The sequence below is a fragment of the Miniopterus schreibersii genome (genome assembly GCF_964146895.1).
Source record: "Miniopterus schreibersii genome assembly, chromosome: X".
NCBI classification, from domain to species: domain Eukaryota; kingdom Metazoa; phylum Chordata; class Mammalia; order Chiroptera; family Miniopteridae; genus Miniopterus; species Miniopterus schreibersii.
The window spans coordinates 19,628,910-19,651,567 of NC_138104.1; the positions used below are offsets into that span (position 1 = coordinate 19,628,910).

General features: G+C 33.1%; 1 protein-coding gene across 3 annotated transcripts in view; it reads left to right on the plus strand.

Moving 5' to 3' along the window:
* The window catches only part of LRCH2 (leucine rich repeats and calponin homology domain containing 2), an 87,338-nt gene extending 66,402 nt beyond the window's left edge, over positions 1-20,936 (plus strand). For 2 of the 3 annotated variants that reach the window (XM_081125252.1, XM_081125250.1), the window contains 7 exons: positions 6,294-6,338; positions 8,388-8,438; positions 10,957-11,014; positions 11,771-11,883; positions 12,076-12,213; positions 12,348-12,425; positions 18,296-20,936. In XM_081125252.1, coding sequence (XP_080981378.1) covers positions 6,294-6,338; positions 8,388-8,438; positions 10,957-11,014; positions 11,771-11,883; positions 12,076-12,213; positions 12,348-12,425; positions 18,296-18,415 — 603 coding nt within the window. In that variant the 3' untranslated portion in view covers positions 18,416-20,936. Of the gene's footprint in view, positions 1-6,293; positions 6,339-8,387; positions 8,439-10,956; positions 11,015-11,205; positions 11,354-11,770; positions 11,884-12,075; positions 12,214-12,347; positions 12,426-18,295 lie in introns of those variants that run through there. The other variant, XM_081125251.1, reaches the window with a different exon arrangement.
* The last annotated feature ends 1,722 nt before the right edge of the window (positions 20,937-22,658 follow it).

Genomic DNA, 22,658 nt, shown 5'->3' on the forward strand with positions numbered 1-22,658 from the left:
AAATAGGAATATATTTCACGTTTTCTCTGTTTGCTAGCAGTGGGTCTTTATACACATTGATCTGTTTCTTTATAAGGGATTATAACTTATGTTTGGGAGTAGTATCATATGACCAAAATGAAAATGTTATATGTCTTAGGAAGCCTGTGATAAGTTTCATCCTTCAACGAATAACTACTAAATCTTTTTAATGAGCTTTATGTTACCTGGTCAATATGAGAGATAATGAAGAAATAATATACATAGGGAAAAGGGAAAGACGTTCTAAGCAAAATCCTGGTCAGTAACGGTGAAAGTCTGTTTATCCCAACATTTTAGAGAACAGTAATTATATTTACATATTGACATTTATTTTAAAGTGCCCTCTTTTAGTTTATGGGGCTTTTAAACAGAGGCACTCAATAAAATTTGTTAATAGGTAAAACTTAATGACTGACTGATGATGTAGGGGAAATTTTAGTATTGCTAACTAATAAATGAGATTTTAATATTTATTTAATCTACCGGTATAATAAAAACTTACAAAGTCTATTTATCAAAACACTTGCATAGCACCTACTAAGTGCCAGGCACTATGTACTTTAAAAATATCAACTCAGGTAATCTTTGTAACAACTGTACTAAATAAGTACAATTATTATCAATTTTATTTTACAGAAGGAGAAATTAAGGTACAGAGAGGCGAAGTAATATGCTTCAGGTCACTTAGCTAATAAGCATCTGAGTCATGATGTGAACCCAGAGTGTATGCTTTGCAGCCTGTTTACTTAATGTAGATCACCTAATAGCAAATGAACAAACACCTTCAAATCAATGCAATTGTATTGTTTTTAAAATATTTTACAGTAATGCAGGTGAACTTCTCAATAAAGTCTTAATAGAGACCTCTGTGACCCTTTAGGAAATAGTTTAATCCCACCATTTGTTGATAAGTATTTTATTTTTTATGGGCTAAACATAACTTCCTATAATATTGCTATTTCATAAATTGCTAAGAGATCAGATGCAGTAATCTTTGAAGTGTCCATTACATAATCATTATTCAACAACTGTTAATTTCTTCCATACTTAATAAATAGGTATGTAGATAAGCTTCAGTCACTGGGAAATGTTTTAAGGAGATATGTAGTTCTCCTCAGTAGTCAGAAGATGTCAGTGTTAGGACACTTGAAAAAAATTGAATGCCAACAATTTTTTCCTAAAATGAAAAAATAAAATTATAAAGTTGAGATACTACTGTCTGAGTTAAGTACAAACCATTACTCAGAATTTCCAGTATTTTCATGATTAAAATATCATAGATTTCTATGAAGTGTCTTTCAAAGAGAAAATTTCTCTTACCTATCTTTTGACAATCCAAAGGGTTATTCATAAGATAAATTACTGAAATTAAGCTGGATTTATAGTTCATTAAATATTAAAATATACTACTCTAGAGACTTATATCAAATTATCACTGAGTTCGCTCAGGGATAGCTTCTTGTGCTTTGCTGTGTTATGAAACACACAGAGCTTTTGTGCAACTTTATCCTAATGCATATAGATAACTGAGCCGTGGGGTTTCGTTGTATTACATGATTAATTTTGGTGCTCTTATTCGTTATACTTATTGAAAGTGTGTGTGTGTGTGTGTGTGTGTGTGTGTGTGTGTGTGTGTCGCTCTATTATCACTTCTTAGTTGCCAAGATTAATTTTGGGTAGTATGTTTTTCAGGGAAGTCCTTGAAACTAAGTGAAAAATGTTTCAACATATTGGTCAGATTATGTGAGCAAGAAATTAAATTGGGTCAGATTATATGAGTAAGTAAATCACTATAGGAGAGTTATATTAACTCTTTCAGACTCCCTGGCCACTGTCATGTACTATTCTAGTAAATAGAATTTAATGTCCTTGTTACCAAGATAAAATCACTGCATTTCTCAAAGTAAAGTTATTCTAAGAAATACATTACTTTATTTAAAATCTTTTACAGAAATGTATTCATATTATTTTAATAAGAGACACAATAAAATATGAAAATCTACCCATCCAGCATGGCTCAGCGGTTGAGCATCGACCTAGAATCCAAGAGATCACAGTTCAATTCCTAGTCAGGGCTCATGCCCGGGTTTCGGGCTCCATCCCCAGCAGGGGGCGTGCAGGAGGCAGCTGATCAATGACTCTCATCATTGATGTTTCTATCTCTTCCTCTCCCTCTCCCTTCCTCTCTCTGAAATCAGTAAAGACATACTTGAAAATAAATAAAATAAAACTCTAACCTTTCATTGATAAATTATTTTTAATGTAAATTAGTAGCTTTAATTTCTTGTAAGAATAATAATACATGAATTTTAAATGCATTTGATGATTGAATTCTAAACCAAAAAATGTTAAAGAACGTTAGAATAACTACCAAGTTACTTTTAAGGATTATTTGATTTACTGAAATGCTATATATATTTGCCCTCAAATGTATCTCATTACTGTTGTGATAAAACATTATAACGACTCATAAAATACATGTCTAATTTCATAAATATAGTATAATATTTTAATTTAAATGCTAACCGCCAAGATAAATATTTATTTATATATATTTTTAATGATCATAGTTAATTATATACTGGAATAAGGAAGCCAGCTGGGCTTGTGAAATAACCTGATTTGTTCTGAATCAGAGTTTGTGCACAGTTACTGTGTTTCCTGTGAAATTAATGTAAGCTTCAGAGATGAACTGACCTGTTTCTTAACAGGCCTTTCTTGTGGTATTTAAATTTAGATATAATAAAACTTCAGTTATTCAGACTAATATTAACTAAGGAGTGCTGAGTTGAATTAATAAAAAGTTGGACTTACAGAATATTTTCAAATCTACCTATATATTAGGTTTTGGGTTTTAGGACCTTTAAATATATACAGTGCAAACTAAGTATCTCTCTCAGTTTTCATGTATAATGGATAGTTTTAATTAGAATAGTAGTTGAGTAACAATAATACAAGTCTCATTTTTTAAGTTCTTGACTGCATTACCCTCTGTTTCTTTCCTTTATCAGTTATCCGCTCACTCTTGTATGTCCTTTTAATCTCTTTACCTTCCATCTTATAAGTAAGCTCAGATCTGTATCATTATTCCTGATTCCCCATTCAGCTGTTGCTGTATCTTTGTTTTCTTTTAGGGCCTAACTTGCCATTTCTAGGTCTCCACTTTCTCAGCATTTCTAACCCACTGTAGTCTGGCTTTCACCTCCTCCTCCCCATTGAAACAGCCCCCCACTGGAGCTGCACCGAAACTTACTGACGGCAAAGCCCAGTGTAGCATTCGGCAGTGGCGGCCACATCTTTCTTCCTGAAATTCCTTTCTTGATTTATACCTCCCATTTTTCTTCCCTCAAATGTCTCTTACATTTCTGATATTCTTGTCTAACTTTTCTCCTGACTTTTCTTCTGCTTGCTCTTTAGGGTCTCATCCTCTTTTTATTGTTCCAAAAAGTCTCTCTGAAGCTTTTATGACTCCAGGTGTCTCTTATATTCACTTGGGTCTGAATTTACATCCCATGAACCTTTTCTATATTCTACAGACCTATGTTTCTAATTGTCTGGATGCCCTACATATATTTCACGTTCAACATGTCTCACTTTCCTGGCCCTTCACCCTGGAACATGCTCCTCCTTTCTATTTTTTATTTTTGTTAATGGTAGATGGTGTCTGCACTATTGTCTAAGCTTTATGTCTCAGTCCCTTTCATCTTTCCCTCTCTGGTTCCCCTCACCTGCTTGGTCAGTGGGATTTTAATTAAACATCCTTTTTCCAATTCTTCACCTCTTCTCCATCTCAGCTACCCTGGCTTTTGTTGAAATCCTCATTTTTCTTGTCTGGGCAATTGCAATAACTTCTTTTTTTAAAAAAAAATTAAAGTATCATTGGCTATAATAACTTCTTAATGGTCCCCTTTTCTCTTGCTTCACAACTTTTGAGAGACCCCTGACTTAAATTTCTTTATTGGCTCCCCATGATTAATAATGTAGAGTTTGGGCAGCTTAAAAACTTCACGGGCCATACTTACCTACTTCTTTAAGTTTTATTTCCTGTCACAATTCACTCCCCTCACTAGCCCCATTACTCTTTTCTGCAGAGGCAGAGCCTTTTCTATTCCTTTGTGCCTTTTTTTTTTTTTCTGGGAGTCCCATTAGCCCTTTCCTTTCTGGCAAATTCCTACTAGTTATTTAGGATTTAGAGATGGGAGTATAGCATAATGGTTGAGAACCTGAGCTTCTAGACTCAAACCAGTTGAGTTCCAATCCTTACTTGGGATATCTACTAACTGTGTGACTTTGGTGAATTACCTAACCTTGCTGAGCTCATTTTTTTTTTTAAAATCAGTAAATGACTCTAATAGTATCTTTTTTTACAGGATTGTTATTACTATTGAATGATTTAATCTAAAGTGCTTAGAATAGCACTTGCCACAGAGTATGCACTTAAGAAATATTAGCTTATCATTCACTTAAATGTAATTTTGTTTTGTTTGGGGGTTTTTTTGGTACCAATCATCTATTATTGGGTGTTAATTCTCAATTAGAATATGAAAGCATTTAGCAAAGATCAGGGGTGCCTGGCAAAGAAGGTCATGGTCATGACCGCAGACTGTGCCCTCAACACTGGGCTCTCTTCAGTGATACTTGAGTAGATGCTCACTGTTGAGTTCTTTGTAAGAAAGGCAGTAGTGGAAAAGTACCTAAGCTGCCAGCATGATAGAAACTCCATGATGCTCCCTTTCTTCATACTGACATACTTCTTGTAAATATCAATAGGTAGTAATCTCTTAGAAATACTCCAACAGTGCCTGTAGGGGTAAAATCCCGAGTCAGCTCCCTTATTTTGACATCCATGAGTTTCTTCTTCTTTGTTGGTATGACTGATGCCATCTTGGAATACTGTGGTCTGCTGTTCAAATGTCACTCTTTTGTTAAGTAGAATAAAACCAAGAATAAGTGCCATAAGCAGGGATCATGCCTAGTGATAGCAAATAGTTTTATTCACACATGCAAACTCCATTCATTGGCAGTCCGGAACATTGGATTGAAAGCATATTGAAACTGTGTCTGGGATCAGCTGGAAAGAGCAAGCACCCTGATAGATTAGTGATACTTCTCTTAAATCACAGGAGAGACAGTGGAGGAACTTAAGTTTTGGATTTGTAACCCCTAATATTGCTCAGCCCCCAGTTTGTGGTTGAGCTACCAGGTAGGTTATGTGTTTTTCAAAGAATTATGGAAGATGAAGCTACATAAGTAAACAAGGCCACTAAATACAACCTTGAATGCCAGGCAAAGTAATTTGGACATAATCCAAAAGTTAAAGAAGTTAGTAGGTTTTTCACCAGGAGAGCCATGAGTTGCAGGTAGAGTTTGGAGGTTAATCTACCACTGATTTGCAAGATTATTTGTAGTGAGGAGGAATCAGAAGTAAGAACACTAATGGTGTATATCCTTGAGTCTGAGGAGCACTTTTTCACAAACTAGCATTTTTTGATATTGAGCATATTACCTCTGTGCCTAAGTATAAAATGGAGATAATAGTATTTACCTTAGAGTTGTTACAAAAATTAAATGGGTTAATAAATGTAACACACATCAATCAGTGCCTGACATGTAAGACATTTCAGTCAGTGCCTGGTGTGTGTATGTGTGTATGTATATATATATATATATATATATATATATATATATATATATACACACACACACATATATATATGGTAAGTGCTAACATAGAGTTAGCTATTTTCACTATTACTATTATTGTATAGTCAATATATACATTTAATATAGTGGGGTGTTTATTTTACCTGAAATCAGTAGGTTCTTAATAGATGACATTTTTGATTGGTGAGATTACAGACTAAGTATGAGATAATGGGGCCCTAGATAGGGTGATAGTTGTGAGAATTCAGAGGTAAGTCTGGGGTAACAAAAACAAGTGACTTGATGACATTGGATAGAGCAGAATAAGAAAAAGGAAGACTTAAGACAACCCTCAGATTGCAAAACTGAATGAATGGAAAATGGGTTGGTTTAGGGAAGAATCGTTACTTGATATATGTAAAGTACTTAAAACAGTGCCTTGCGCATAGAAAGTACTGTATGTGTTAGCTATTGGTAAATAATAGGACTATTTAAACTGGTTATGTAATTAAACTTAGTATTGGATACTTTAATAAAATAGCAAAATATGGACAAACCTCACGTAATTTACTAGTAGAGAACTTCTGTGTTCAAGGAAAAATAAAGTACATGTTTTAACTCTTTTTCAGTATAAAGCGTCAAGGAAGAGTTCCAGCGGCAACGAAAATGATGAGGTGAGAAAAGAGGGTAATATCATCAATTACTTAAAATATTTCCTTTTCCTATGTAATTGGCTCAATCAGAGTAAAATGCAACCCATCTTTCAGTGTCTTCATTATTGATTTAATGCCTAGGTTTTCTCCAATAATAAAAACTGAGCATCATCATATAATAATTAATTTCATCATGTAATTTCTGTATGCTTTTATTGGTAACAGAATTTCCAATAGTTCAAATTTTAGAATTTTAACATTCTTCTTGAATCTGTAATTCACGAATTTAAAATTTTTACACTTTCACATCTTTCCTCTTCCTAAAACAGCCTGGTAGTCAATTGAGATTTGTTTGGAATTTATTAATCTCTTTCCACAAATTCTGTGTACTATTTTACATTTAAAATTAGATTTCTACAGTTGGTGCATTACTGTAAATTTTTTACATCACCATTTTAAGCTATGCAGCAGCCTAGAATTTTTCAAATGATCATCTCATCACCTTAAATACTTAAGCTTTGTGTATTTTGTTTGGAGGTATTGGTAGTTAATTTGATGTTGGTTCTTGGCAGGGCTTCTGAAACCTCCTTTAATTTTATGAAATGGAATCACACAGAAAACATTTGCTGAACCCTGAGTTGTAGTTCAGCTTGGCTTTTCTCCTTGTCCCTTTATATTTTATATCCACTTTGGTCCTGCCTGCCTCAATATCTAATCAGTTACCAAGACCTACTTTTTTTTTTTTGATACTGAAATATTTTGAATACATCCCCACCTGCATATATATGCTCTTCTTGTCCTGGCACAGGCCCTCATTGTTTCTTGCCTGTACTCCTGCAGTAGCATCCTTGCTCATCCCTCCCTTATTCCAATCCATTCTTCCTGCAGCCACAATGATTGTTTCAAAGAACATAAATATGATCAGGCCATTCCCTTGCTTAGAAAGCTTCAATGTCTCCCCATCACTTAGAGGGTAAATTCTAAGTCCTTAATCAAACCCCTGCTTACCTTATCAGCCTCAAATCCCGATTTGCCCTCCTTTCACCTTCCTCTCCAGCAATAGGGAACTGCTCAAAAGTTTTCTGCACTCTTCATTCATTGCTTCTGTGCCTTTGTTTTGTCCTCTTATCTTGGAATGCTGTTCCCTTCTTTTTCTGGTAAACACTTCAGTTTTTTTTTAGTTTCTCAGGAAATTTGCTTTTCTCAACCATTTCTCCAAGTGCCTTATCTGTGCCTCATAATATGCCATTTAAAGCCCTATCATTTTTCTGAGAAGGTTGTATTGCCTGTATAAATGAATCTCTTTCCCCTCTAGACCGAGAGATCCTTGAGTGGAAGATATTTTACTAAATTTTAGTATTTCTAATGTATAGCACAGTATCTGACACATAGTAGGTAGTCAGTAATCATTTGTTGAATGGTGAATAAATGTCCTGTGTGGTATGCACATTCAAGATTAAATGGTAAGATTTTTGTATTTGGTTGATAGTAGTCGTTTAAAAAACATGGACTACTTGATATTATTTTATGCAATTAAATTCTTTGTAATTATTTCTAAGCCTATATTAGCTGCACATGTTTTCCAGGTAAATGTTTTTATTTGAGGTGATGGAATTTTTGCATGCCTCCAGGTACCTGCCTTAGATTGTAACATATTATTGCAGTTTCCCATCAGAAATTAATCTTAACATGGATCTTTTCTAAGAAATATGAAAAGGTTTTTCTTTTGTGATATTTAAAGGAAATAAATTTATAGGAAAATATTTGATGTGAGTAGATAGTACTTCTAAAGCTTTTAAGTGCTTATGAGTCACCTGGAGATCTTATTGAAATACAGATTCTAATTAAGTAGGTCTAGGGGAGGCCTGAGATTCTGCCTTTCTCACAAGTTCTCAGAGGATGCTGATGCTGCTGGTTCACAGACCACACTTTGAGTAGGAGGTGGTAGATGGTATTTTCCAGATTCTTTCCTTAGCAGTTGATCAAAACAATTTTCAGTTTTCTTTTTATATGTCTGAATCATCATTCATGTTTTAATTTCATTTTCATCTTTTTATTTTTATATTTTAGCAAGACAGTGATAATGCTAATATGTCACCACAATCTCCAGTATCATCTGAGGTACAAGTTCTGTTTTTATATGTTTACATAAATTTCTTTCTTTCTCTTCTCTCTAACCTCATCTTTTTTTTACAAATGTAATTTATTCATCCATATTTAGAAAGCCACATAGGTTGATTTGTACAAACTTAGCCTATAAAGAATTCTAAGAACACCACCATATTTTTGTACAAATGTTCATAATAAATATAACAAATTACCCATTGGGAAATGCCTATGGATCACAGAAAAGCATTCGATTTATATAATTTTTATGTTGTATAATTAATCCATATTTTAAAATAAATAATAGAAACAGCTTTAAAATTTTAAATTTGCAAACAGAGTACTTCAGCATTGTACAGTGTCCTTTGGTTTTTCTCATAACCAATTGGGTCTGAAAGCAATGCAAGAGAAACTTCCTTTTTCCACGAGAAACATCCCTGCAGTGGGTTGTTCCTATCGACAGGAGGATACACATTTCCTAGCATCTTAAACTGGAGAGGAGGGTACTGTGGAGAAGGGGTAATTGAGAGTTTGTGAGATCTCAATGAAATAATCTGGTGGTTTGAATGATTGGTTTTTCTAATTTAGTTAAGCCTATTGCTTTACAAGAGATAAGTTTCAAAAATTCCAAACAGTATCTCTTGTACTTCAGATTACCTTATTTAGTATTCTCAAAGTGTATTGGCATTAGTAAGTAAGTGATTATGCATTCATTTGGTGAATTCAAGACTTTGTCTAAATATTTGGATGATCCAAATTCACCATATAACTTTGGTTAATTAGATAGTATTTCATTTTATATAGTTAGTGTTAAATATTTTTAAAAGCTAGGGTTGTTTGTTGTTTTAGATGAGTTGCATTGTAGAACTTTTAAATAGAGTTGGACATTAGTCTTACATTAGTCTTATAAACATGTTTCTAAATGATATGGCAAGAAAAATGATTTACACTCTTTTGGAAAATAATTTAAATTAGGATATCCTAAAATTAGTCTTTGTCATATGCTTTTGTAAGTCCTTTACTTTCAGTTATAACAAATGTAAGCATATTAAGTGACTAATTATTTGCCTAATTGCTTTGTGATTTTATGACCAGTGCTCACAGGGAGAGTATTAGTGCCAGTTTTCTCAAGTAAATTACGTTATTTATATAATACATTTTGCTTGCTTTTGGATAAGTAAAATTTTTGTCTGGGAATTCATAACATTTTACCAAAAGAATGAAGACAAACTGAGGCTTGTGGATGCATAGGTTGGTGAGCATGTGGCGTTTTTTTTGTTTTTGTTTTTTAAATATATCTTTACTGATTTCAGAGAGAGGGGGGAGGGAGGGAGAAATAGAAACATCGGTGATGAGAGAGTCATTGATCGGCTGCCTCCTGTAAGCCCCTGACTGGGGATCGAGCCCACAACCTGGGCATGTGCCCTGACTGGGAATCGAACCTCCATCTCCTGGATCCTAGGTCGATGCTCAGTGGCTTGAGCCACGCCCGGCCTGGCGGTGAGCATGTGTTTTGATAGTTCAACTGACGTTCAGCTTGAACTCTATATCACATGTTAATCAGCAGAAAATTCAGAGAATCAACAGAACTCTGATTGCTTCAGTTTCATCTGTGAGAGGAAAATGATTTAAAAAATTGGTATAGTACTTTACTCCTAGCAAAGACTTGCCTGTACATTTGAACCTAAGAGCAGTCCTGTGAGCTGGATATTAGCCTCATCATTTCACAGCTGAAGAGACTGATAACTTCAACCAAAGACTCCAGTCGATAAATGGTGGAGAAGTGACTGAAACCCATACTCTATATACTTCACAGTTGCTGCACAGATTAATTAAGATGCTGCTAAAATTACATTATCTTACCACCTGACATTTACAAACTACTTTCTTTTAGTTATCTCAGTTAATCTTCACAACACCCCATTTTAAAGATGAAGAAAGTCACAGAGAAATTAAATGTCTTGCTTAAGATTTAGCCTAAGCTTTCTGACTCCAAGCTCAGATTTTAAAAAATATGCCAGAAATCTTTCCACAGCATATACCTGTGTGAAAGCACTTTGAAGCAACGTGCATTCAAGTAGAAGACATAATAATTTATCATTCTGCAGCTCCTATTAGTATGAATGTGTGGCTTTGCCTCATATTATCCACTAAGTGTCAAGTCCGTGGTAGATACTGAGTAAATGTTGCTAATTTCACTTATCTTTTCATTGAACTTTACTTCATTTTGGGGGAGACTTTTATTTGTTATTTACTCAAAAGTAATATCTACTTATTTTATTCACTTCAATGATTTTCTTTTTAATTTTACTTACACTGTGAGAGAAGTATTTAAAGGCTTATGTAATCAGGTCTAGCAAATATTTCTACACCTTTTTTAAAAGTGAAATTATCAATTTGGATTGAAATGCAGTTTACCTTTCTCTACTTCACTAATCATTGGAAAAAAATATTTCTCAAAATTGGAATGGATATGAATAACTACCTTAATTATTTTGAAAGAAAAGAGGTTTTATTTGTTTTCTGTTTTTAGGAATATGATAGAACTGATGGTTTTTCACATGGCCCTTTTGGCTTGAAGCCAAGATCAGGTAAATATATATTCTGCAAATAAAATTTATTGGTTATATATGAAACTAGAGTTTCTAAGCTTAATGGGATTTGAGTCCATAGTCTTAAGTACACATAGATTCTTTCCCCTCTCCTAAAAGTAATTTTCTCTTAACCTTATTTGTCTTTTCAATTCCCATTCCCCATTTCTTTCTTCCTCTTTACCTTCAAGCTCCTGAAACCTCAGCTTTTTGCCTTAGATATACTGCAGTCTTATTTCTACTCTACTGTGACTGCTATTAGAATGACCACTCTACCAGCAGACCAAACATTGTTTGAAATTATAGCACTCCATTATATTGTGGTTTTAAAAAGGGATCTTTTCGCATTTGGCAAGCCCAAAAGAAAATGGATCCATGTTACTTGGCAAGGTATTGAATTATAGTTTCTATTCCTGAATAACTGTATTGACCTTCAAGAATAATTTCCTTTTTTTTTAAAGATAATAAAGGCTGATTTATGTTTAATAATTTTTAACCTGGATCATAAGTTTTTGAAAATGTATGTTTAAATAAGAACACATATAGGTGGTAGAAATCATTACATTTGTCTTCCCTGTTGCTTTCAATTATGCAGATAAGTAGATTTTAATCATGTTCTGTAAAAACTATTTAGAATATATTACTAAGTAATAGCGTTTTCTGTAGTTCTGTATTGATTCTCTTTATCATGCCTCTTTTCCTACCAGTGGTTGGAAATTAGCTTTGTAATAAGCTAGGAAATTTCTGTTTTTATAGCCTTTAGCCGCTCATCTCGCCAGGAATATGGGGCAGCAGATCCTGGATTTACAATGAGAAGAAAGATGGAACATTTACGGGAAGAACGTGAGCAAATACGACAACTTCGCAGTGTAAGCCAGACTGACCTTTCAGATCTGCTTGGTAGAAATGGGTTGACCTTGGAAAATTAACAGTGTATATGGGTTTTATTTTCAGTGCTCTTTAAATTTTTGGATGATATCATGATTTGTAATGTAAGTATAAATATAAATATGTAACATATTTAGGTAGAATATCTATGATTTATACCTATTTCTTTATAGAATCTCGAATCCAAGTTAAAAGTAATTTTGCCTGATGACATTGGAGCTGCGCTGATGGATGGGGTTGTTCTTTGCCATCTAGCCAATCATATAAGGCCACGCTCCGTAGCTAGTATTCATGTGCCATCACCAGCGGTGGTAAGTTTTGTCTACAGTTTGTAAGATCTCTAAAGGAAAATAGAGCCTATTGAAACTGTCTTTAAATAATATTAATTTTGATTAATTTCTGTATAAATATGCCTGAAGATATACCTGTTTTTCTTACTTTACAGCCTAAACTGAGCATGGCAAAATGCCGAAGAAATGTTGAAAATTTTCTTGATGCTTGTAAAAAGTTGGGGGTCTCACAGGTAATTGTCATTTTTCTAACAAAATAATTATTTTGATATTAATTTGCTACATGTATACCAGAACTCTTATTCTTCGCAACATGAATGAAGGATGCTTTTTGAACACGAAAATGATTACCTTCCATTGGTACCTTCTACTGAGTTCCAGCTTTAACTATAGCAGCTCTCTAATGAATGTTTTTAAGCTGCTTTGAAAGTCATTTAGAAAACAGCCACATATATGGGAAAATTGAGTCATCGTACACCTCATTGAATAAACATAACTTAGAAGCCATATTACAACTTGGTTTTGATCATCACTGCTATCATTTTTCCTGCTGGAGGACATTTGGAATCCTTAATTGCACAATAAATCCATGGACAGACAGACCCTGATTAGATTTACATTCAAGGTGAACAGTGTTTTAAACTTTACTTAAAATGCCTAGTTGGAAATCTTAGTAACATACTATGAAAATTTCTCACTGGACAGACTTTGTCTGAAATTTGTAGGAATTGGCTTATGTTTCACGTAATAGTTGCAGTACTGTAAAGCTAACAAAGCTATATCGTAAATATATAATGAAAATGAATAATCAAAATACTGTTGTGTGGAAAACCTGATAAACCTGATGTCAGCATGACTGACTTTTGAGAGGAAATGACATTGTTAGCCGATCACAACCTAGTTGTGTTTTTTGAAATTTAAATTTTTTAAAATTATTTTTTATTGAGACATAATTGACATATAACATTGCATAAGTTTAAGATGTATGTGTTGATTTGATATGCTTATATAGTGAGTTGGGCTTGTTAAGCTATCTTTTCACCAGTGTGTCATTCATAATAGTCTGGTCTTCAGATTCCATTTTAACCTCTTTTCTCAAGCGAATAAATATAATTTATATAGAGAGAACCAGTTGACTTGCTGTGTAATTTGGAAACTGTATGCTGTTCTCTTCTAATATCTTTTCTCTATGGCTGACATGATGATATAAATTTTTAATTCTTAACCATTTTAATTTTAGCTCTTTTTTTTGTACTCTTAATTTCTTAGTGAGAAAATAGAAAAATTAGGAAGGTTTTTCCCCCCTAATAATATTGTATTATATACATTTTTCTGTTTTTCCATTTTGAGGGAGGAGTTATCTATGAACATCTGTTGAATGAATGCGTTTTACTAAGGAAGAAACTGAGGCACAGAGAGGTTAGGGAACTTGTCCAAGGTCACCCCTTTAATAAATATTGGAGCCATGCTATGAACCCAGGTAGTCTAACTCCAGAACCCACCCTCTTAACTTGGATACTCTATTCTTTTACATGAAAGAAAAGACAGTCCACCATACCACAGACACCCTTGTGATACATTTGGCAAGGAGGGTCAATGGGAAGGCCTTACAAAAACTGTTCTCCTTAGCGTACTCTTGTCTTCTCTCTCCAGCGTGTTCTAGGGCAGTGTTTGTGCCCTACCCATCCTCAACATAAGGAGGGTGGGCTATGGAGGAGTCAGTCAAAACTCCCATTTTCTAAACTCTGTAGCTACTGGCAGTGAGGAAAGAGTTCTATTTTTAGCTTCCATTTGTTTCCTGACTTATAAATGGTAATACTTAGTCAGTTCTTTAATTTGTGTGTGTTTTAGAATATTTTTGTATTTTTAACAGCTTTGTTAGGTACAATTGACAGACAATAAAATGCACATAAACAAAATGTACAATTTGATAAGTTTTGACATATGCATATACCATGAGAACTTTACCAAAGTCAAGATAATGAACATGTACATTATCCCCAAAAGTTACCTTGTGGCCCTTTGCAATCCTTCCTTGCCCCAGGCAACCACTAATCTGCTGTTGTTACAGTTTAGTTTGCCTTTTCTATCTAGGGTTGTCCATAAATGGAATGATACAATATGTATGGATTTTTCTGGCTTCTTCCACTCAGTGTAATTATTTTAAGACTCCACACTGTTGCATGTATAAATAAGCCGTTCCTTTTTATTGCTGCGTAGTATTTCATTGTATGAATACACCAGTTTGTTGGTCCATTGACTTGTTGATGGCCATTTCAATTATTTCCAGTTTTAGGAATTACTACAAATAAGGCATCTATGAACATTTATGTTCTTTGGATATATGCTTTTTCCCCCCTTTTTATTGAATTTATTGGGCATTCTTTAATTTTGGGTAAATATCTAGGAACCTAGGATTGGAATGACTGGAACATATGGTAGGTGTAATCTTAACATAAGAAAGTACAATATATAAAGAACTCATACCACTCAACACCAAGCAAATAAAAAATCCAGTTAAAAAATGGTCAAATGGTCAGAAGACCTGGACAGACACTTCTCCCAAGAAGACATACAAATGGCCAACAGATACATGAAATATGCTCAACTTCACTAGCTATTAGGGAAATGCACATAAAACTACAATGAGATACCACCTCACACCTGTTAGAATGGCTATAATCAACAAGACAGGTTAATATCAAGTGTTGGAGAGGTTGTGGAGAAAAAGGCACCCTCATTCACTGCTGATGGGAATGTAAACTGGTACAGCCACTATGGAAAACAGTATGGAGTTTCCTCAAAATATTAAGAATAGAGTTGCCAGCCTGGCAGGTGTGAGTCAGTGGTTGAGCGTTGACCCATGAACCAATCGGTCATGGTTTGATTCCCGTCAGGGCACATGCCCAGGTTTTGGGCTTGATCCTCAGTAGGGAGCATGCAGGAGGCAGCTGATCATTGATGTTTCTCTCTCTCTATTCCTCTTCCTTCCTCTCTCCCTAAAAATCAATAAAAATATATTTTAAAAAAAGAAAAGAATTGCCATATGACCCAGCAACCCCTCTTCTGGGTATCTACCTGAAATATTTGAAGACATTTATTCGCAGATGTATGCACCCCTGTGTTCATTGCAGCATTATTCACAGTGGCCAAGACATGGAAACAACCAAAGTGTCTTTCAATAGATGATTAAAGAAGATGTGGTGCATATACACAATGGAATACTACTCGGCCATAAGAAGAGATGAACTACTGCCATTTGCGACAACTTGGATGGATCTTGAGAATGTCATGCTAAGTGAAATAAGTCAGACAGGAAAAGTCAAGAACCATATGGTTTCAGTCATATGTGGGATATGAAACTGAAATCAACTAGTGAACAAACAAGAAAAACAAACAAAAATTTATAAACACAGACAACAGTATGGGGGTAACCAGGAGGAAGGGAGGTGGTGGGCAGTGAAGGGTAAAGGGGGTCAAATAAATGGTGATGGAAGAAGATTTTACTTTGGTTGGTGGGTACACAATGCAATATACAGATGATGTATCATAGAAATGTATACTTGAAACCTATAAAGTATTCTTAACCAGTGTCACCCCAAAATAAACAAAAAAGAAAGTACAAAACTATTTTCTGAAGTGGCTGTACAATTTAACATTTCTGTCAGGAGTGTATGAGTTCTAGTTCCTTCATATCCTCAGCAACATTCAATATGGTCAGTGGTTTTTTTGTTTTTTGTCTTTTCAATTTTAGCCATTGTAATAGGAATGTACTGGTTTGCCAATATGGTTTTACTTTGCATTTGCCTAAAGACTAATGATGTTAATCAAATTTTCAAGGGCTTATTTGCCATTTGCATGGATTCTTTTATGAAATGTCTATTATAATCTTTTGTCAGTTTTTTAATTGGGTTTTCTTATCATTGAGTTTGAGATTTCTTTATAAATCATGTAGAAAGGCTTTATCAGATATATGATTTACAAACATTGTCTCCCAGTCTTTGGCTTGTCTTTTAATTCTTATTGTAGTATCTTTCAAAGAACGGTTTTACATATTTTTGACTTAAAGTTTATCATGGTGTCAAACCAAAGAAATCTTTGCATAAATCAAAGTCACAAATATTTTCTCCTGCATTTGTTTTTAGAAGTTTTATAATCTTAGGTTTTACATTTAGGCCCATGATCAAATTTATTTCTTTTTGCATGAGCTTTGGTATACTCTGTCTTTCAAGGATTTTGTCCATTTCATCTAGTTTGCCAAACTTATTATAAAGTTATTTATCATTTTAGTATTTATAGAATCTCTTCTGGTGTTATTTTTCTTATTTCTGATATTGGTAACATATATATTTTCTTATTTTCCTGATTAACCTAGCTAAAGGCTTATTGATTTTTTTAAAAAAATCTGAATGAACTAACATTTGGTTTCATTGACTTTTTTCCTGTTATTTTCTGTTTATTTTAATGTTTTCCTCCCTATTATTTCTGTCTTTCTTCTTGCCATTGGTTTAATGTGCTCTTTTCTACTTTCTAAGGTGAGAGTTAAAATCATTGATTTGAAACCTGTTTTCTAATATATACTTCAGTGGTTATTTTAATAAATAAGCAAAGTGTTAGGAGGGCAACTAATGTTGCAGTGAAAATGGAGATAAAAAAGCTTTGAGAACTCTTGATAAATGGAATATTACAGTAGTATTTGGTGAATGGGTTATTGGAGGAAGGAAGGAAGAAAGAAGACTATTATGATTCCCAGGTTTATGTTGAGAGAGATTAAACAGTATATTACTGACTTGGGTATAGAATACAGAAGAACAAGTTAATTTAGTGAGGAAGTAGTTCTGTTATGGACACATTGATTTCGATATGTCTGTTGGGCATCCATTTGACTGTATCAAGTTGACATTTGTATCTGGAGCTCAACAGAGAGACCTTGGAAGAAAGTATATTTTTGAAAGTAATCAGGGTCGAGGATATAGTTATTTTTCGGGACTAAGGGTCCAATCTTGCCAAGGCTTTCAATGTTTCCAGAAACACTAGATTTAAAAAACACACACAACTTAATGTTTACACATTTGTAAAACACTGTGCTAGCCAACTAAAACACAGTTATGGACTAGATGGGGCCTGTAGCTGCTCTGTTTGCCGCCCACTCCATCCATTACTAGCTTACTCTCCTGAGGCGAGGGATGTCCCAACTGAAGCAGTAGACAGCACTGTTCCTTCAAAAGTAGCTACCAAATGTATTTGATGATGTACACATGCACGCAGTTTTTCGTTAACCCTTGCCGTTTTGGTAAGGCTTTGGAAATACCAAAGAGAGGATATAGTGTAAAATGAGAAGAGAGTGAAAGCAGAACCCTTTAAAAACCTTAGGATATTAGAAGAGGATCAGTGAGGGCTAATGAAACCTAATGCAAAGTTTTCTCTAAACCTCTTTCTCCTACAGTTGTGAAGATCAAATGACACACGATGTGCTTAGAAGAGGAGGCCATAGTCATTTTTCAAATTTTAGACTATTAGAGCTAAGAAGCAACACATCATCACTAGAAGCTGGAGGGAAGTACCCTTAAGACAAGAAAAGTACTGAAGTGCTTCGTATATCAGAGACCATGGAACGTCAGATGTGGTAGAAAGAACCAGAGTGGCCAATTTTGTACAGCACTGAACAGTTTACAAAGTGTTCCCACATACAGACTGCTCTGTTTCTTTCTCACGCAGTTCCATCTTCGGGATGAAGAAACTTGAGTCTCAGGAAATTGTAATACTTCAGATTACGTAGCCCTTAGATCTCCTGGCTGGAGATACAGTGTTCTTTCTACTCCAGCACGAGAGCTTAGGAAACATTTAGCATGATAGGCTCATTTTAAAACATTTGTTTGGGTGAAACAAATGGACCTCAGATCAAATACAGCCCATAAAATAGAATCCCATACCATTAAAGTCTAGCTTTAAAAGCAGACATTTTAGATTAGAATGAATTAGAATTGTGTGCTCTTTACTTGAAGTTTTATAGAAAGTATGTTTTAAAAATCCAATTTTGATTAATTAAGGCTTTACTTCACTATTTAAAAACAAATGTTCACATATCTCTTTTGTTTTTCAGGAAAGACTCTGTTTGCCTCATCATATTTTGGAAGAAAGAGGTCTTGTGAAAGTTGGTGTCACAGTTCAGGCTCTTCTTGAATTACCTACAACCAAGGCATCTCAGCTTTCTATGGCTTAATATACCACGTAAAAGTCATAAGTGTATAGTTTCATTTATTTGAAGTGATTTCAGATATCTCAAATTCATGAATAAGACTAATCAAAAATAATTTTAATAGATCAAGCCTTAGTTTTTAAGAAAAGTGTGTTAAATTAAAAAATCAAATTGATACTAAGTTTAAAATATGATTTCAATTTTATAACTACATTGGGTTTAATTTTTTAATATAGCACACATACCGGTTAATGTCTGGATAAGGTAATCTTTTTTTACCGGTTTAAACAAGTCTATGCTTGAGTTATTTAATACACTTCTAATCCTAGTTTATACACAGTTTCTTTAATCTTTGGTCTTAGTTTTCTAGAAAATAAATGAGTAGAAAAATACAGAGTTATGACTTTATATTAAATTCTTTTAGTATTATAGGTTGTTGCCAAAATATTTTCAGTTGTACTGTAGATTGTTTACATGTGAAGTGCCTGTGTAATTGATGACTTTTTTATAGTCTTAAACATTTTTGCAATTTCTTTTTATGTACTAATGGAATCCGTGAAACTTTAAAATATTTTAGTAGATTTTGTAAGGTCAGTAATATGTGAGGATTTAAATGTGCCTCACATTGTGATATTTGTGGTTTTTTTGTTTAGTCCATTGCAATTTTCCTTAAATTGGTTATTTCATGTTGTCAAAAAACAATATTAATATGCTTAATTTATGCTATTTAATTTTGCAGACTTAATCATCTTTTAAAATGTATTGTTTGAAGAGTATTTTATTTCTGTGTTGAAAATGTTACACAAAGCAGTAAAGTTTTTGAGAACTAGCAAAGTACTAATTATCAAGGACATTTTGAAAAAACTGCCAAAGTTTTTGTTTATATCTTGACTTTCAGGAACATTACATCACTGTGCTGCTTTTGGTTATATTCAGAGTCAAAGAACAACAATTGAGGAATAGGTTTTTATTAGAAATTTGGCCATTTGTGGATCCTGTAAATCTTAGGATCCTCAACTAACATGATATTGAATTAAACACAGACCATTCTAGAAATTTTTTCATAAGTATATTGTTACATAAAGTCCTTGTTTAATTTAGAGGTGGATAAATTTCCATTGGTAGTAGTGCAGGAATTTTTCAAAAACATTACTGTAATGAATAACTTTGTTTCCTATAGAAGAACCTTAGTATAATTACTTTTGTAGTAGTCAAGCAAGTATCATATCTTATGTATGTGATTATTTGCACTTGTTACCTCTTACAATGGATGCAACTTATTAAAAACGTTGGCCTGGGTGTTTCAAAGGGTATATAGAAAAGACAAAAAGTATTGTGCCAAATGGTTTAATAAGGGCTGATTTAGAAACAACTAATATTTTGAATCAGTTGGCATGAAGCCATATAATTAAATTTTAGCTTTAGAATACAGATGTGTTTTCTACATTCCCCAAGGGTCAAATTGGAGCTTTTAAAGAATTAAAGGTTCTTTTGACTATATGGTTTAAAAATTAAATTATTAGTAATTTATTACTTTAAATATTTGAGCTAATTAGTAACTGTTTTTCAGTTGGATCTAAAAAAGTAAAAAACAACTTCATTGACATAATCTCCCTAGTGAAAACTTGGGTAATAAAGGTAAAAAATGGCAAATAAATGCTTTAGTTGTTAGTTTTTATTGTAGAAATTTGATAATGTTACAAATAAAGTGACCATTAAAAGCTAAAGCAATCATTCATACTGCTTTCATAGTTATCATGCTATAGGATTCCTCTTAATAATCACTCTAGATGTTAATTATTTTATAAATATTTTTCTGTTTCATGTCATTGAAATATTAGTGAAATTATAGGCCATTTTCTTACTGCATTTCACTTGTCAATTAATTATTACTTTAAAGAGAAAGTATACCAGAACCTCACAGTAGCATTTTTTTACTATAAAGCAAAATTCCATTTAGGATGGGTCCATCTGAAGTCCATACCATGGCCGTTTATTTACTTTAGTGCCAAAAGGCAACACCACCTCTAAGGCATTTTCACAGCCCAGTACCCAAGGACACATTATATCAAGGCTCTGATGTATTTTTTTTTTAGTGGTTTTCAAATAACTGTAAAATTTTTATGGTTATTATATATTTACTTTATCAGTTGTGAATGAAGAATGATTATCATTATTTGAATTGGATATGTGATTTGAAGAGGGTTACATAATCAAACTAAAATATTTTATTAGGCCCTAAAAATGCAATAGATGAATACTTCTGCTAAATTTTATTCCGGTAGGGTACAAGAAAGAAGTGATGTTGGATAAGTTAGAATTGAAATAAAGAGTGAAAATGCATTACCATTTGTTTAATAATTATCTTTATAGAATACTAGTTTATTGACTTTTCTAACAGAATTTTTTGAAGAATTCAGAAATGTTTGTATTGGCCACAGATCTATCATGATTGATTTTTCTGATGCATTTAAAAATAAATGAAACCCTAAATGTATAATACCGATGCAAACTATGGATAAATAAAATTGAATGAAAAACTTAATCTGATATTTCTTTTCTGTCTCTCTACTTTTCTCAACATAACAGCATCAATTTTTTGTAGGTATTTGATAGCTTGTGTCTATGTTCTGTGGTATGGAAAAATAGACTTCCACAGGATATTCAAAGTAAGTTTTTTAAGCATCTAGATTCTTTTATATCATGTTATTTTCAGTAGGTAATGTTTTCTTTCAAAGGCAGTAGTTCCCTAGGATAACTTTTCAAAATAATGTCACCTTTATTTAAGATAGATTCTTTATATAACATAAACAGTTTAATAAAAGTAGGATAGGTCAAATTGTGATTATTTTTATTACAGATTTTAATGTGAGGTATATGATTGAATTACCCTTAAGTTATTTGATTAAAAAATTAATCTTTTATTTTTAAGTTATTCTAATTTTTGAATCTACATATTTTATAAAATGATTTATTTATTTAAAATTGTTATTCATCCTAAAAGTAGAAGGTTATTCAGGTAAATATTATTAAAGATAATATTGCCCCTGTTTTATAGTTACTCTAAAGTCTCAGATTTAAAGGATTACTTGTGTAAGCAAATATTTGGCATTAAATTTGTTTGAAAACTATTCTAAGTTCATCACAGAATTTTGAATTATCTTTAGATGCTGATCCTGCTGGTCCAGTGACCAACTTGAGTAATAAGACTTTGTGGTAGTTCAAGCTTCATGTTAATATCAGTTTACTGTATTAAAATAGTTCATTATTTTAAGTGATGCTTCAAGGTCTTTACAAAAGGTACTTAACATTTTTTAATAGGTCTCTGCTATGAAATATGTTCTAGGTTTGTTATTTTCTTTACTAAATTTTGATGTTCTACATGGAATGGTTTTAAGGTTCTCAGGAGCCTATCCCAGTGTCCAGACCACTTCAAGGGACTGGGTTCCACTTAATATGTTACTGTATATTAGATTAATCTGAAAATGCCCAGATATCTTTTGTACCTTAAGGTGTGATCATTTCTACTCCTGCATTTTAAAACATTTTTTAAAAGTTCATGTGCTTATGGTGTTTAAATAGCTTAGATTTTCCACAAGTAGGGGTGTGTGTGTGTGTGTGTGTGTATAAAATGCAAGGTTCCAGCTGTTTTAGCAAAGGAGAATCTTACTACATTGGAAAACCAGAGTTTAGGAGTTACAAGAATTCTGGCATCAGTAGTTTAAGATGGAAAGTTGTTGATCGAATCCTTTAATAGTTACCAAAATTGGTTAGAAGTTTCTTTAACATGTGATCTTTTAAAAATTCTAAGGAAATTATTGCATACTATTTTCTTAGATTATAAAATACATAATTTTGATTACACAGCTATTTAAGATTAGGAAAAAAATTCATTTTTTACTGTTTTCCATTAATATGCATCAAGTACCTACATAAATAAGTGAGAAATAGATTTGGTATGTACATATGTAAATACATAGATTTTTCAAATAGCAAATTGAATTTTCTTAAACTGTTCAAATATCTCAGTCACCTCTAAAACAAAAAAATATGAAGTAATGCTATATAGCTTAGAAGTAGTAATTAAAATTATACCCTAGGACAGTGATTCATTAATATGTGTATGGCTCGCCAGGGGACCTTATTAGCCAAATATCAGTTGATTAAATAGTTTAAGGATGAGGTTTGAGAAGGATAGATGTTGTTTGAATGTTTGGTAAAATTCACCTGTCAAGTCATCCAGTCCAAAACCTGTTTGCTTGAAATT